Genomic DNA, 17,000 nt, shown 5'->3' on the forward strand with positions numbered 1-17,000 from the left:
CATAGCTTGATCTGAATCGAGAAAAAAAAACATAACAAAAAAATTCCCATTAACACACGTGTATCATCTTTAGCCTGGTACGCAGCTGAAAAAAAAACGGAAAAGTAATTGTTGAGAATTTTTCCCAAAGAAAATTTGACAGCTATTCGGAGGTGTCTTCTGCTAAATTGTGAGATTATAGCTAGGTGTTATCAAATTTTAAAATCAGCAATTATTAGTGTTTATGTTGATAAAATGCACCCAAAACATCAGTGTTGCAATAAACGACAACATTACCTAACGGCATAATTGATCAGATCATTATTGGAAGATTGCCGTAAAAGCTCAACGCAGATGTCACCACTGCATGATGATGATAATGTTGACAGACTGCATATAAAATTCGTGAAAATTAGCATTTAATCATAATTTTCATCAAACTTGCGTAAAATCCTTCCAATATAACATTCGAATTGAAAAAAATCTGCTTGATTTCGAAGACGATTCTAGCAGCTGCCAACGAAGGTTCTAGGAACTTTGTCTTGTTCTGATAAAGGGTTCATCCACCAGGATTACGTTTGACTTGGTTTGACTAAATAAAATACATTGGGGCTACATTGAGTCTGTTGATGTTGACAATAAATATATTTCAATTGCATAAAAAATGCGAAATTTCGATGGCGTTTTCTTGCGATCAAGACGGACGAGGTTCCATAAGGTTTCGGTGGCGATTTATGATGCTGCCAGCGGAGGTTCCAGGAGTTTTTTCACGTTCTCAACGGAAGAGGTTATTCACATGGTGGAGGTTTTTGATTCAGCCAGCGGAGATTCCAGTTTCCACGGAGTTTTCTCGCATTCACGGTGGTGATTTTCGGTGCTGCCAACGGAAGTTTCAGGAAATCTGTACGGTATTTTCTCGTGATTTAGGTGGAGAAGCTTCCGCATGATTCCGGTGGAGATTTCCGATGCTGCCAATGGAGGTTCTACGCAATTTCGACGGAGTTGTCTCGCGTTCTCGGCGGAGCAGGTTTTGCGTGATTTTGATGTTGGCAGGGGAAGTTCCGGAGGGAGCTTTTGCATGTTTCCGTTGGAGAGTTTCTTTGCTGTCAGAGAAGGTTGCAGGGAGATTTTCGTGAGTTCTCTACTCCGAGTTTTCTTTTCCTGTTGTGTTTGTTTATCTTCGCCTCGATGCATGTGTGTATTTATAAGTGTCTCCGGAAAAGCGCATACTTTGTTTTGAGGTTCACATCCCACTGAATGGTTGATGCAAACGATGAAAATTAAATGCATTTGATTTAAATTAAATGCTTATTCAATAGGCATTCTAAAAGAGAGACTCCCCTAGATCGTAAATATGATGTAAACAGAAGTAATTTGCTCAATTACTCAAAATAAAGATGATTTGTCACCTTGTTATCACTTCGAAAACCATCTAGCGCCATTTTATAGTATGATGCGTGTTGAGTAAATCAAGTTCCGTTGCGTTTTCCATCAAAAATTGTGAGTATCAATATGTTTACCTAAAAAAGGCCAAAATGAACATTTATTGAATATTGGCGTCCTATACAACCAATTCTCCATTATCACCAGCATGATGCAATCTTTCCTAATTAAATTCACTTAATTCCCACTTTCATCTTAGTGGAAATCTCACATATTAACAATTTTCCGAAAAATGCAGCTGCGCAGAAGGTAACCTCTCCCTGTGGGTGCAAACTTGTTATGTACAATTTTCCATGAAAATATCTCCGATCCATACCGAAATAATAACAGTTAGTTTGCAAACATGTTTTCTTACACGATTCAAGTAAAAGTTTCCACGGGAAATTATTAGTTTTTTGGTTATGGACCGATTTGGCCCAATAATCGTCTGTTTTACTTGGAAAATTCTAAACTATCCTCCTTCTAGTAGTTCTCACTTCACTCAATGTAGGTGGCGAAAGCTTGGAAAAGTTTCACTGCAAGCCGCCAATTCCACAAAGAAAGTGAAATTACATTCACAATGCGCCATCTTCATGTCAATCACGATACTAAAGTAATCGATCTTTTCCTTACCGATTTCTTTAGAACTGCGTACTGTGTCAAGAAATGCTAAAGGAAAGTAATTTCTTTAGCATTTCGTGTCCTATAGCCTGGTACGCAGCTGACAACTATAGTCTGCTAAATTTTGAGATTATAGCGAGATGTCGTCAAATTGTAAAATCAACACTTATTAGTGTTTATGTTGTTTAAATGCATCCAAAACATCAGTTTTGCAATAAACGCCAACATTACCTAACGGAATAATTGATCAGACCATTATTCCGCAAGGAAAGTGAAATTGCATTCAGAATGCGCCACCTTCATGTCGATCACGATACTAATGTAATCGATCTTTCCTTTACCGATTTCTTTTGAACTGCGTACTGGGTCAAGAAATGCTGAGGAAAAGTAATTTCTTTTGCATTCCGTGTCCTATCCGGTAGCACATAAAAACGTCATTACTTTTCAGCTGCGTACCAGGCTTATTCCGTAGCACGTAGAAACGTCATTACTTTTCAGCTGCGTACCAGACTTTCGGCTTTAAGGTTGTCTAGGAAATGCAAACGCAATGCCTACCGGAAACCATACGTTAATAAATGATTGCCGAAGTGGTTACAAAGCAGGTTACGAACGATAGAAAAAATATCACCGTGAGAGTAACTCCGAGAGCCGGACAATATTGTATGTATAACAACGAGAAAGAATGAGTAAAGCTGGGTTTAGACAGGGCAAGTCAATTGGTCAAGCCAGTTAAATTCAACTGACTTGAACGCAAATTGAACGTGTAAGCCATGCCATTCAACTGACTCGATCAACTCACTTTTCAAGCGAATTGAATTCAACTGAGTTGATCATTTGACTTGCCTAGTCTAAACCCAGCTTAAGATAGATTCTGGATTCTCAAAGCCTGAACTGAAACAAATCGACATGTACCGTTTATTGGATCCATCATATAACATAGCAATGTCAGCAGATTTATTCATTCTATGTGATGATTGATAGATTCGATTGGATTATCACTTAAAAACTTCGACTGCGATATAGAATGATTTCTATCGTAATTTCACATACTTAGTACTTGATAATACTTTGCTTCGAGCGTGTTTAGCGATAGATAAGATGTATATGAATATTGTCTGATATATTTCATGGTGAAAAACTGGGTATTATTGTGAAGACATGGGTATTAACTTTAATTCACTGCTGTTACACACGGAAGTTCGATGGTTGTCGAAAGGAGTTGTGGAACTACGTGAAAAGTTGGTGATTTTTTTTTTTAAGGAAAGAGAACTTTTGAGTCCTTTTGCGTGATAAGATTTTTTTCTGAAGCTCGCATATCTCTCTGACATTTTTCAAAAGTTAAACCATCTCAATACCTATCTTCAAGGATCAACGTCGATGGACATATTTGAAGTTCATGACCAAATTAAATGATTTGTGAGAAAGCTAGATTTGTGATCTCTTAATTTACAAAACGGAAATTATGAGTTTTGAGTAGCTCGAAACTCTAATTGTTGAAAAGCATCTCAAAGCATCATCTTCTATCATCAATGGAATTTTTAAACACCTGGAAAAGTTTTGCAAATATTTTAATGCGAAAAAAAAAAAAAAAGAAACAAAAAAGCACCTCTGGATCGTTGATCCTTTCAACCAGAAGGAAGCAATCACTCACATATCCACGACGGCTTATGAAGAGTTAATATTTTAATCAAAAGAATGCGCTGAAGTTTTGGATAACCCAGGTAACAATTTGATGCTTAACAAGTGTTGTTTCAAAGATTTTAACTCAGTCTTAGCTTGAATAATTGTTGTACATATACCAAAGGTTAACAGCTTTTAAACATCAAAATCTGGCGATTTTAATCAGCCGAAAACATAACAGTAATATAAATTATAAGCCTTTTAAGGCATTAAATAACAGTCTTTCCAACCCTTGTTCAGCCTTCAAGTTTTATTTCAAAAAAATAATGGAAGACCGCTTCATATCTTATATGTTTGATGGGCCTGCTTTACCATGCTCTATTGCTCACGAATTGGATTAACATATTTATATTGTTATTATAAGTCTAAAAATTAACTTTGCATTTCGGGATTCGAACCGGCAGTCGCTGATTCACAGGCGTCTACATACCTACTGGACTACTGAAGCATATGTGTGGCAAAAGGTATGATCATTAACTTGAAGCACGTCAAATTTAAGTTGAATAACAGCAACCAGAAGAGTATTATACGTCAATGTAGCATTGTAAACAACAAATGGTGACAGTAAAACATTCCTCTCCTTTTTAAATGCAGTTAACACAAAGTGAACACAAGTGAGATATTTATTTCAATGCTCATTTTTATGCTATTTTAGTGACATAATTGAGTTAAATTTTTGGAATGCGGTCTGAAAACTCAGTGCAATATAAAGTGGTGAACAGTCAAAACACAGGAATACAAATTTTAATTCTTCCGATGTCGTCGCAGTCTACTTCTACCTGGATCTATTCATAAAAAGCTCATCTTCCTTGTCTCTACTGCTGGTACTAGATGGGATTAGAAAGGAAGGCAGTGAATATAAAATACCGGATAAGCAATGAGTGCAATTAACCACTTCATTCGAGCAGTTAAAATGACATTTACTACCACTCGAACTTTGAAATAAAACATTATTTCTAGATTTTTTCTTCTAGAACCTCGAGAAAAGTAGCCAACATTTGTGCGTTTCATAAAAAAATAGAAATTAGTTGGTCCAGTTCTGTGAAATCGCTGGTAGAAAGTCAAGCCAAAACTGCTTGACAAAGTGGTCAATTGATTCCTATTATGCTATCAATCTATCAAAATATTTTTGGTGCATTGCTGATTTGTGAAGTAGTGTTTAGCTTAAATAAGTCTTGTTCAGTCTTTAGTTCAGCTAACTTATTGAGGTTGAATTATGGGTATACAATTCGCTTTATGCACTACTAATTAACTATTTATTGAGCCTGGTGTTAATCAGCTTTGTACACCTTAATTCAACCAATAATTAGCTAATAGTCTTACTGTTCAGCTTGAATTGTTACTTGGGGCATCTATCGCACTGACTGCATAGCAAGGTATACTCAGAATAAAGAACTGCCACCCAACAATCAATTTGAGCTGATTAACCTTTGCGTGCCTAACGTCTGAATTTGCATATGTAGATTTCAAAATTCAATTAGCTCTAAAAACATAATTTCTCAATCTTTTTCGTCACAACAAATTGCATTTTGTCGGGAATCTATTGAAGTTTTTGAATCCATCTGACCATATTTGGATCAATTCATGGTTCCGGAGTTATTCCGGTTCCTGTTGGGGTCACTTTTGGTCGGCATTTGGCTTTACTGTTCTGTAATAAGTATACACACGATGAACATCATGTTTTTTCTCTCAAATGATGTAATTGGACCAATGGCAGCTATACCGACGGTCCACGATCACATTGGGCATTCCGGAAATGTTCTGGTGCCCCCGGGGAAGTGGCCAATTCTCAACAAGAACCAAAACCCATCGTGCGACATATCAGTTCAGTTGTGCGGCATAATCACGTCAGTAATGGAAAATTCACTGTTGATATTGAGAAAATTAACACGCCTAAAGATGCGTTTGAAGTGTTCATGGACCACAGTATCATTGAAACTATTGTAAAATACACGAATGCGGAAGGTGGCCATGACACTTTATTCAAGCCTGTAAATATGCATGCATTGAGATGCGTTTATTGGAATCTTGATTGGTGCTGGGAAAAATCATGATTCCCAAATTAATACTCGGGAGCTATGGTCAAGTGACGAGCTTATGACACGCGTATTTTATTCTGCCATCATGAGTCGAAACAGGTAGTTGTTGACTAAAATTAAGTTCCTTGGTGATTAAATTATGTTTCGTGTTTAGATTTCAGCAGATATGCCGATATATTCGGTTCGATGATTCGTTGTCAAGACGACTTGCCCGATCTATGAAGGTAGCGGCGAAACAAATATACAGCAACCCTGGCAACTGATCGATTGCGACTGATTCGCCCAATAACTATGGATTTCACTGTAGATGAGCGAATGATTCCTTTCCGCGGTAGATGTGCCTTCAGAGTCTACATGAAAGGAAAACCATGTAGATACGGCATTAAAGTTTGGGCTGCAGTTGATGAACAATCTTTTGTTCTTACAAATTTTGACATTTATACAGGTTAATAATATGATCTTCTTGTGAATTAATTATTTTATTTGAATCATTTTATAACAACATTGAGAACATTGTGTAATACTTAAATTTAAAATGTTCACTTCTTCATGACTTAACCATTTATTTTAATCTCTGATTACGTGAATATTACAATCGGAGATATTGAACTGCACAAAGCACATACATGTGCAATGATCTGATACTATGAGCTTTTGCTAATTAAAAATAAACGCTCATGCAAAATTATCTCATTTTCCAAAATATAACAATTCAGCAATTCAGCACAATATTGTTCCATGGTACGGAAATAAGACCCAAAATGTTGCTCATGGTTACTTTGATTCTGAAACTACTTTTTATTGCAATGAGCTTATTTTGTTCTTATTTTGTGCGCTCTTTCATAGATCGCACATTTTTCAAAATTGTAGCATGCTTTCTCTTGTCTCCTGCTCTCGAAAAAAAAAAACCTCTGCAGGAGATTTAAAGCGTACATACGATTCCTGATTGCAATACAATTGTGAATTGACTTTTTTGTTGTTTTGTATTCAGATAATACTTATCTTGCTGCTTTCGTACTACGATGTTAAGTCTTGTTAAATTTATCAGATTACGAGAATTTTATTTTTTATTGTAGAGGCAAAACACCTTCGGTACTTTTTAACCTATTATCGTCAGGGAGTGCATGAAGGTGCGTCATGCTCCAGAGCATCCTTTTGAGAAACTTAACACTCTACGACTTTATTTAACCCCTGACAATTATAGGCTAAGGACATGCCGAAGCCGACATCTTCTCTAAAGACAAGGCAAATCATTATTATTTTTAGGAAAAATCAACGATAAACCCGAGAAGAATCAAGAACAGCGTGTTGTAACACAACTGATGAAACCATTCTACAACTCTGGACGCAGGGTTTGTTTCGATAACTTTTTTACATCAGTACCTCTAGCCAAGGTTGCAAATACTCATTTCAGCTAAAATAATGTTTTTTTGGAATAATAAAACGAAAAGATGGTATGATGGCATGTTTTACTTGTAGCTTACAAAAAGAGGTTCAACGTATGTGTTTGAAACATAAAACCTGTAAATTTTACTTTCTATAAGTCACAATCAACGATTTTCTGAGCGCTGAGTGAGTGAGTGAGTGTGTGAAAAATCGCTGATTGTGACTCTCATGAAGTGAAATAAACAGGTTTAATATGTCAAACACATTCTTTGCAACCTCTTGTTGCATGCTACCAATTCAAAATATGATCATGGCATCTAATTATTTCATAATTTAAAAAAAAACATTGTTCTAGCTGAAATGAGTATTTGCAACCTTGGCTCTAGCTAAAGGTTTGCTCGACAAAGGTCTTGTATCCTTGGGTACTATAAGATGCAATAAAAAAGAAATCCCACCAGAGTTCATCGATAAGAAAAAAAAAAAAAAAAAAACTAGAGCCTGGCACTGTACTAAAGGGTGATACGGTCAAAATTTGGTCAAGGGAAAACGCGTGTAAATCGGTGAAATCGTTTATTTAAAAAATCAAATCAAATTTCTTTTTCAAGTTCAATTAGTATAAAATTCAGGAAAAATATTCAGTTAGGCTTCCGCTTTTCCAAATCCGAATTGCCGGGCCTTACGCTTGACCCCTGCCATCAGATTTTGTACAGCCACCTTGTCCACCTTCTTCGCCGCAGAAAGCCAGTTTGCCTTGAACTGCTGCTCGCCCTTAGCAGTTTTTTTGGTCTTCTTTAGGTTCCGCTTGACAATAGCCCAGTATTTCTCAATTGGGCGGAGCTCTGGCGTGTTGGGAGGGTTCTTGTCCTTGGGAACCACTTGCACGTTGTTGGCGGCGTACCACTCCATGGCCTTTTTACCGTAATGGCAAGATGCCAAATCCGGCCAAAACAGTACGGAACAACCGTGTTTCTTCAGGAAAGGCAGCAGACGTTTATTCAAACACTCTTTCACGTAAATTTCTTGGTTGACAGTCCCGGAAGCTATGAAAATGCTGCTTTTCAAGCCACAGGTACAGATGGCTTGCCAAACCAGATATTTCTTTGCGAACTTTGACAGTTTCATGTGCTTGAAAACATCTGCTACCTTTCCCATTCCTTTTGCCGTATAAAACTCCTGTCCCGGAAGCTGCTTGTAGTCGGCTTTGACGTAGGTTTCGTCGTCCATTACCACGCAGTCAAACTTCGTCAGCATCGTAGTGTACAGCCTCCGGGATCGCGCTTTGGCCGTCGTATTTTGTTTATCATCGCGATTTGGAGTCACTGCCTTCTTGTAAGTCGATAGTCCGGCTCGTTTTTTGGCTCGATGCACGGTTGTAGACGATACACCCAGCTTATTTGCGGCATCTCGGAGAGAGAGGTTAGGGTTTTGCTTGAAACTACCGGCAACTCTCTTTGTCGTCTCAGCGGCTTCCGGTTTTCGATTTCCCCCCGATCCAGACTTCCTGGCTGTCGACAAACGTTCCCCAAACACTTTAATTACATTTGTAACGGTTGATTTGGCAACTTTTAGCGATTTTGCCAACTTTGCGTGCGAGTAGCTCGGATTTTCGCGATGCGCGAGCAAAATTTTGATACGCTGCTCTTCTTGCTTGGACGGCATTTTGAAAACTGAAGAGTGAATTCCAAAATCAAAATAGGAGCAACATTCTACACACACACACCTTCAAAATGAGGGGTGTTCAGGTGTTTTAAATGCAAAATTGAAAGAAATACGTCAAGTTGATATTGACCAAATTTTGACCGTATCACCCTTTACATGGTTACAGTGAAGAAATGATGCTCACATCTTGGACCGAGCGTAAGGGTAAAATTGTGTTGCTTCTATCGACGGATCGAGAATCGATAGACGACATTGAGAAAAATTCTGAACCATCAACTTCTAAGAAGAGAAATAAATCAACTCTGTCAACTTCCATGAAAGCGAAAATAAGTATGCACGTTAATTGCTGTTTCTTATAATAAAAGAAAATATACTCGAGGACACCGGGAAATGCCAGGGAGGGCCAATGGAATCGTGGGCTCTCAAAAAGACCATTACTGGCCGAGTTCAGCAGAATCATAAAGTTTGATATGTCGCATAACGTGTTTTGGTTCTTGTGGAGAATCGGCCACTTGACCGGGGAACATGTCCGGGAGGGCTAGTGTGACCGTCGAGTTTCATTAAGGTCATTACCGGCCAAGATTTGGAAAATCATGAATTTTGATATGTCGCACGATGGGTTTTGGTTCTTGTTGAGAATTGGCCACTTCCCCAGGGGCACCGGAACATGTCTGGGAGGGCTAGTGTAACCATGGACTCTCAATAAGGCCATTAATGGCCAAAATTTGTCAAATCATGAAGTTTGATATGTCGCACGATGGGTTTTGGTTCTTGTTGAGAATTGGACACTTCCCCGGGGGCACCAGCACATTCCCGGGAGGGCTAGTGTGACCATAGACTCTCAATAAGGCCATTAATGGCCAAAATTTGTAAAATCATGAAGTTTGATATGTCGCACGATGGGTTTTGGTTCTTGTTGAGAATTGGCCACTTCCCCGGGGCACCAGAACATGTCTGGGAGGGCTAGTGTGACCATGGACTCTCAATAAGGCCATTAATGGCCAAAATTTGTCAAATCATGAAGTTTGATATGTCGCACGATGGGTTTTGGTTCTTGTTGAAAATTGGCCACTTCCCCGGGGGCACCAGCACATGTCTGGGAGGTCTACTGTGACCATGGACTCTCAGTAAGGCCATTACCAGCCAAGATTTGTAAAATCATGAAGTTTGATATGGGTTTTGGTTCTTGTTGAGAATTGGCCACTTCCCCGGGGGCACCAGCACATTCCCGGGAGAGCTAGTGTGACCATGGACTCTCAATAAGGCCATTAATGGCCAAAATTTGTAAAATCATGAAGTTTGATATGTCGCACGATAGGTTTTGGTTCTTGTTGAGAATTGGCCACTTCCCCGGAGCACCAGCACATTCCCGGGAGGGCTAGTGTGACCATGGACTCTCAATAAGGCCATTACCAGCCAAGATTTGTAAAATCATGAAGTTTGATATGTTGCACGATGGGTTTTGGTTCTTGTTGAGAATTGGCCATTTCCCCGGGGGCACCGGAACATGTCTGGGAGGGCTAGTGTGACCATGGACTCTCAATAAGGCCATTAATGGCCAAAATTTGTCAAATCATGAAGTTTGATATGTCGCACGATGGGTTTTGGTTCTTGTTGAAAATTGGCCATTTCCCCGGGGGCACCAGCACATTCCCGGGAGGGCTAGTGTGACCATGGACTCTCAATAAGGCCATTACCAGCCAAGTTTGGTAAAATCATGAAGTTTGATATGTCGCACGATGGGTTTTGGTTCTTGTTGAGAATTGGCCACTTCCCCGGGGGCACCAGAACATTTCCGGAATGCCCAATGTGATCGTGGACCGTCGATATAGCAGTCATTGGTCCAATTACATCATTTGAGAGAAAAACATGATGTTCATCGTGTGTATACTTATTACAGAACAGTAAAGCCAATTGCCGACCAAAAGTGATCCCAACGGGAACCGGAATAACTCCGGAACCATGAATTGATCCAAATATGGTCAGATGGATTCAAAAACTTCAATAGATTCCCGACAAAATGCAATTTGTTGTGACGAAAAAGATTGAGAAATTATGTTTTTATAGATAAGCTATTTTTTAGCTGAAGAAGCATATGTGGGCCTGAATAGGCTTTTATTCAGCTTGCAATGTTTGTTGGGCATCCAATGAAAATATTTTTGAACCATATTTCATCCGAAATAACAAATTATCTTGTATGTGAATTATATTCCGCAAAAAAATATACTAATTGCACTTAGGTATATAAATAAACCGCTGAAAGATTCGAATTGTTTACTAATTCATTAAAAACAGATGAACATTTTCTGGTGGGTCGTGAAAAACACGCATAACGTTTGGGTGGGTCGTGCATCCAAAAAGTTTGAGAACCTATGCCGTAACCCTATCTGTTACTAGAATTCCATTCTGAGGTCACAAAGTGCACATTATGCAATGCCCCACTAGAGTCATGTGAACGCAACACCCAACCTGATGTACCGACAGCACCTTCTCTCCTATAGTGTTTGCTCTTCTGGTGTCTGGTTCCCGTCCGGATTCCGTTTCCAAATGGAGCGAGCATCGTGTTTTACTACCCAGCCTAGGATTCCCTTGCAGTCAGTCACAATGTAGCAAGAGCAGGGCGAGAAAATATGACGCTTATGAACGACAACACAAAAAAAAAAAACAGAGTGCCACTTAAACGAAGGAACCACCAACCAACCCATCGTCCAATGAATGCTGTTGGTACCTACTAACAGGTTTCAACCGGTAATCTAAAAGCGAATTCGGAGTTGGGGCAACCAGCGGGGCAGGACGGATAGGTACAACAAGTTTAACAACTTGCTTGCATTCATGAACGCCCGGCTTCTGGCCTGACTCTACAACAAGCTCGTAACGAAAAGCTTCTTTTCACTTGGATCAGGCCAGGTGCATGCTATGGGCCGGAGTAAAGGGCGGAGTGGTTTGCAAGGTGGTTTGAATTATTTGAGTGCGTGATTGGAACAGGAGACCTACCTCCATGTGTGTGTGTATTTTTGTGCTGATTTGTGGTCTACTCAATGATGGGTGGATTGTGGTTTCAGGTCTCGTGGGTTGCCGCCTGCCCTGGTTTATGATGGGTGCAGGAAGAAGACACGATCCGGTCCGACAAGAAGTCGCCAATGTATAATTTATCGAGTGCAATTAATCTGTATGAATTGGATTTTCTTGAATAATGGGTCGCCTGATTTGATGGCGTTTACGAGTGCATGACGCGGGTAGTGCATTACAAACGGTTCTCCGACATGTTCTTCCCTTTAACTACTAGACTCACCTGATTCCTAACGTTCAGTATCAACCGTTCGATCTTCCGGCCGGAGTTGAAGATTTGCAGGACTCCATTGTGCAGATCATCGTTCCCGTACAGTCCGAGCCCGATGGCGGCGCAGCACACGATGGCAAAGAACACCAGCGTACACTTTTGGCATCCGTGCGACTTCGGTTTCCTCGGTTTCCGGTCGCAGCATCTGGTCAACAGGTAGAGCAGCAGGAACACCAACGAGATGATCAGCAGAGCCGCCGGAATCGAGGCCAGTATGCCCAAGCTCTGAAATTGGAAAATGAGACACGAAACGAAGAGAAGTGGTTAGTTTGAGGGAAATTGAAAAATTACATTGCATCGGCGAGAGTGCGGTGATCAACTTTAAATAGATGCACTAAAGTAATTTGACCGGCGGCCGTGCCGTTGTTGTCGCATAAAACTATCGTATTAAACGAGATTGAGTTTGATGGAGGTTGATTTTGAGGTCACAGTAACAACGCCCATCCTTATAGCAGGCGACCGACCGAGGTGCTACACTGTATGAGCCGTCATCGTTATCGTTTATATCGATATTATTTTCTCAGAAGCATATACCTACCAGCCATCATCGTCGTCGAGAGGTCCATGTTTCATGTTAACGAGTAATAAAATATGCAAAGTTATTGCAGTAGCAGTGGCGATGCATCTACCGAGTATACGGGATGGTTGTCAACAACCTACGCGAAGTCGATTTCGCGTTCTGTGGGAAAGTTTCCTCTGTCGATGGAAGCCTGTTGATTCCCCTTAGCCTGCAGCTTAGATTGGATCAGAGGATACGACCATGCACCACTCGAATGAGTAGCTCTATAGATACAGACAGTATGGCTTCATGCAACGGAATCGACTAAACCAACAAGCTGGGGTGACGTTTGAAGGTTAAATTTCGCATTCTACCTCCCCAATAATGGGGGATCCAACCACCATTAGGGCGTGCGATATGAGCCACTGAAGCCCCCAAATATCCTCACAGCCATTATGCTTGAAGTGCAAACATATACGTGACTCCGCTCCCCCCCTCCCCGCGGCCGGTTTAGTTTGGCACGGATGAAAAAGAAACTTGCAAGGGATTTAGGTAGGTATACAATGAATGTGCGCAGGGAGGTGGCTTAGCAAATGTCTTTCTACGAATGGGAGTTGAAAACCCGTCGAGTACGTGAAACGCGAAATGTATATGCGTCATTTGCACGGGCAATCATCGTACCACCACAGAACTGTCTGGCCGACCGAAAATAAAAGCAAACGTGTGGTTCGGATTGAGCTGGGTGGCTTCAAGGAGTCCGGATAACCAATGTTAGATGTTGAAAGAATTGCAGGGTGTCGAATGTCTGGAAAATTTCTTCATGGATATGGGACGTATTTGTTTTTAAGATTGTGGACTTAACCTTTTATTAAAATCCAATCCAAGATTCTGGATTATTTGAGTTTCTAAAAATTTCGGACCTACAGTTGCGTACCAGTTATGGCAATAGTGGTCTTCTAATTGGCCATTTTGCCAAAACCTCGAATTTATCGGAATGTTCAAAATTTCTTTCATCGGAAGTTAGTCTCAATACTGTTCTAAAGGTCTATGTTTCAACATGGATAAACTTATTTTAAACATAAGTTAGGCCGAATGTCCAATTAGTGGAGCACTATAGTTTTATAAAGTGCCATAGCTGCCACACTTTCACTACATATTGTTTTCGTTCTTTATTAATGTCTCTCCATAGTCTTCTTTAGAATTCGCTTGGAATATTCCTAGGAAATTACTGGATATACCATTTAGAGTTAAGAAAGGTACTCTCCCAAAATTGCCTTGTATTTAACCTCAGCATTCTCTTCAAAATGCCCTAAAGAGGATCTCTTAGAATTCTCTTGACATTGTTCTTAATATTCGTTTGGAAATTTCTTCAGATTCTCTGCTCATAGTTTCTTTGGAAATATGCTCAAAATTTCTTGCCGAACTCCTTTAAATTCCTGCCAAATTCTTACAAATTAATTTAGAAATCTTCAAACTAGCATGACATTATTGTAGAGATTTTGTTGAGCTGTTTTAAGAATTAGATTACCATGGAGTTATTACCTATCTTTTCAAAATTTCTCTTTGATTGATTTTAAGAGATGTAAGTCGTAGGTAAAATTAAGCGTAGTTTCAGGATTGTAGCCAAGTTTTCCGAAGAGTTGGAAAGAGGCTTCAAATTCGCTTATAATGCTGATTGACATTCCATTCGATTTGCTTTAGAATTCAATGGAGATAAAATCATAATCTAGCTAATAGTCTCTTCAGTACTACCCTTAAACTCACCTTAACTTTCCCTTACAATTTTCATGATATATGTAGCGTCATCTATTCGATCATCGTTGCAGCTTCCGTGCGACATCATCGTTGCAACATTTTTTGTCGCATGCGCAAGTGCCTCAAATTGCCTGCGTATTCAAAACATTTTTGAACAAATTGAATACACAATTGTTACTCCGTACTTTAACCCTTTTGATGATCAGGACTATAGAAATGAATGGTTTATTGTTTGACTCCTTATATAAGCCATATGGCAAAATGAAAATACAGTTTAGTGTTATACCAGAATTTGAACGCGCTGTTTCAATCCGAATAATCTGATCCCGTACAAGCCATATTGGTGACCCCGTATTCGCGAAAAATGTCATTGGAAGATAAGCACCAACCTGAAGGCAACGTAGACACGATTAGCATACCACGACTCAATCCGCCGGTGATGAGTGAATCGAACATCGAATCATACTTCCTATCGCTGGAATTCTGGTTTGCCGCCTCTGGACTTGGAAATCAACACGATACCAGGAAATACAACATCGTCATGGCACAGGTGCCACCAAGTAAGCTGACAGAATTACGTTCCATCATAGACGCCACACCCGCTGCCGACAAATATCCGTACATCAAGGAAAAGCTGACCAACCACTTCGCTGATAGTCAGCAGAGACGATTGCGGCGTGTACTTTCCGACATGCCTCTTTGTGACATGAAGCCTAGTCAACTATATAACGAGATGAGACGAGTAGCTGGAACTTCATTGTGTGAACCTGTGCTTCTGGACTTATGGGCCTCCAGACTTCCAACTCACGCTCAAGCAGCAGTCATTGCTTCAAATGGCGACCCATCAGAAAAAGCAACAATTGCTGATGCAATCGTCGATTCCATGGGCCTCCGTAACATCAATGCCATGGGAATACTCTCTCCAACGACACCAGCAATCGTCCCAGAAATACCTACTCCGAGCAGTATTGAAGACCTTCAACGCGAAATCGCCCAGCTAACTAATAAGTTCGAGCAGACGTTCCGTCCACAAAGAAGCTTCCGGGACCGTTCGCGTTCTCGCAACCGAAGTAGAATAGATCAACGCTACGACAACAAAGCTTCGTATGATATGTGCTGGTATCATCGTACATTCGGAAGAGAAGCACGTACATGCAGAAAACCGTGCTCTTTCGGACAACCACCAAGTCAGCAATGACACCATCTTGAACCTGCGTTGGAAGTTGGCGATATTTCCGACACAGCAACGATATTTCGCCTGAAAATTGCGGACACATCTACCAACAGAAACTTTCTTATCGACACCGGAGCCGATGTGTCCGTTATACCGAGAGATTCGAATTTAACCCGGATGAAACCTACCAGCATCAAGTTGTTCGCCGCAAATGGAACGCCGATTAAAGTTTATGGAGAAACTCTGTTGAAGGTTAGCCTCGGGCTCCGGCGTGAATTTTTGTGGAACTTTCTTATTGCAGACGTTACAACAGGCATTATTGGTGCCGAATTCATCTGCTACAACGACTTACTTATCGACTTGAAGCGGCATCGTCTAATCGACAACACAACGAAGCTCGAAACAATGGCTGTTTTAACTCATACCAGTGAGTATTCGATAAAAACGTTCAGCACAACATCTCCTTACGCTGAATTGCTCGCTGAGTTCCCATCCATCACGATACTGGCACCGCCCGGCACAATAAAGCTGGGTTTAGATAGGGCAAGTCAAATGATCAACTCAGTTGAATTCAATTGGCTTGAAAAGTTGAGCCTGGTTCAACTTTTTTCAATTCAAGTGAGTTGATCAAGTCAGTTGAATGGCATGGTTTACACGTTCAATTCGCGTTCAAGTCAGTTGAATTCAACTGACTTGATCAATTGACTTGCCCTATCTAAACCCAGCTTAAGTAAAACTTCATCGCATAGAAACAACTGGCCAACCAACATACGCTCGACCGAGACGGCTTGCACCTGAAAAGCTCGTGGCAGCTCGAAAAGAGTTCGAAAACCTAATGAAACTGGGAATTTGTCGACCATCGCCCATTGCACATGGTAAGAAAAGCAGATGGATCTTGGCGGCCCTGCGGAGATTATCGATCATTAAATGCTCAAACAATCCCTGGCAGATACCCTTTACCTTACCTGCAAGATTTCACCACTATTCTACAGGGAAAAACGATCTTTTCAAAGGTTGATTTGCAGAAGGCCTTCATCAAGTGCCTATACATCCTGATGACATCCCGAAGACTGCCATCACCACACCGTTTGGGTTATTCGAATTCACCTATATGACATTCGGGCTTCGCAATGCTGCTCAAACTTTCCAACGACTCATTCACGAAGTACTACGAGGACTGGACTTCGTATACCCATACATAGACGACATTTTCATCGCTTCATCGTCACCAGAAGAACATCGAGATCATCTCCGACAGCTGTTTACCCGACTTCATGAGCATCACCTAGCGATCAACGTAGCCAAATGTGAATTCGGTCGGGAGCAAATAATTTTCGTTGGTCACTCAGTCTCGGCCGACGGTATTCGTCCATTGCCCGAACGTGTCCAGGCAGTACAGAACTACCAACGTCCAACCACAGTGAAGGAGCTCAAAAGTTTGCTAGC

The 17,000-nt window shown here is 40.5% G+C and overlaps 1 protein-coding gene across 3 annotated transcripts in view; it reads right to left on the bottom strand.

The window, feature by feature from the left end:
* Window positions 1-17,000, bottom strand: part of LOC135700643 (protein tweety-2) — a 231,565-nt gene that overhangs the window by 55,940 nt on the left and 158,625 nt on the right. For all 3 annotated transcript variants that reach the window (XM_065221214.1, XM_065221213.1, XM_065221212.1), the window contains exon 2: window positions 12,079-12,351. In XM_065221214.1, the coding sequence (XP_065077286.1) occupies window positions 12,079-12,351 (273 nt within the window). The remainder of the gene's footprint in view (window positions 1-12,078; window positions 12,352-17,000) is intronic.

Source organism: Ochlerotatus camptorhynchus, unplaced genomic scaffold (genome assembly GCF_037179485.1).
Source record: "Ochlerotatus camptorhynchus isolate MF236.1 unplaced genomic scaffold, CSIRO-AGI_Acam_v1.1 ptg000140l, whole genome shotgun sequence".
Taxonomy (NCBI): Eukaryota; Metazoa; Arthropoda; class Insecta; order Diptera; family Culicidae; genus Ochlerotatus; species Ochlerotatus camptorhynchus.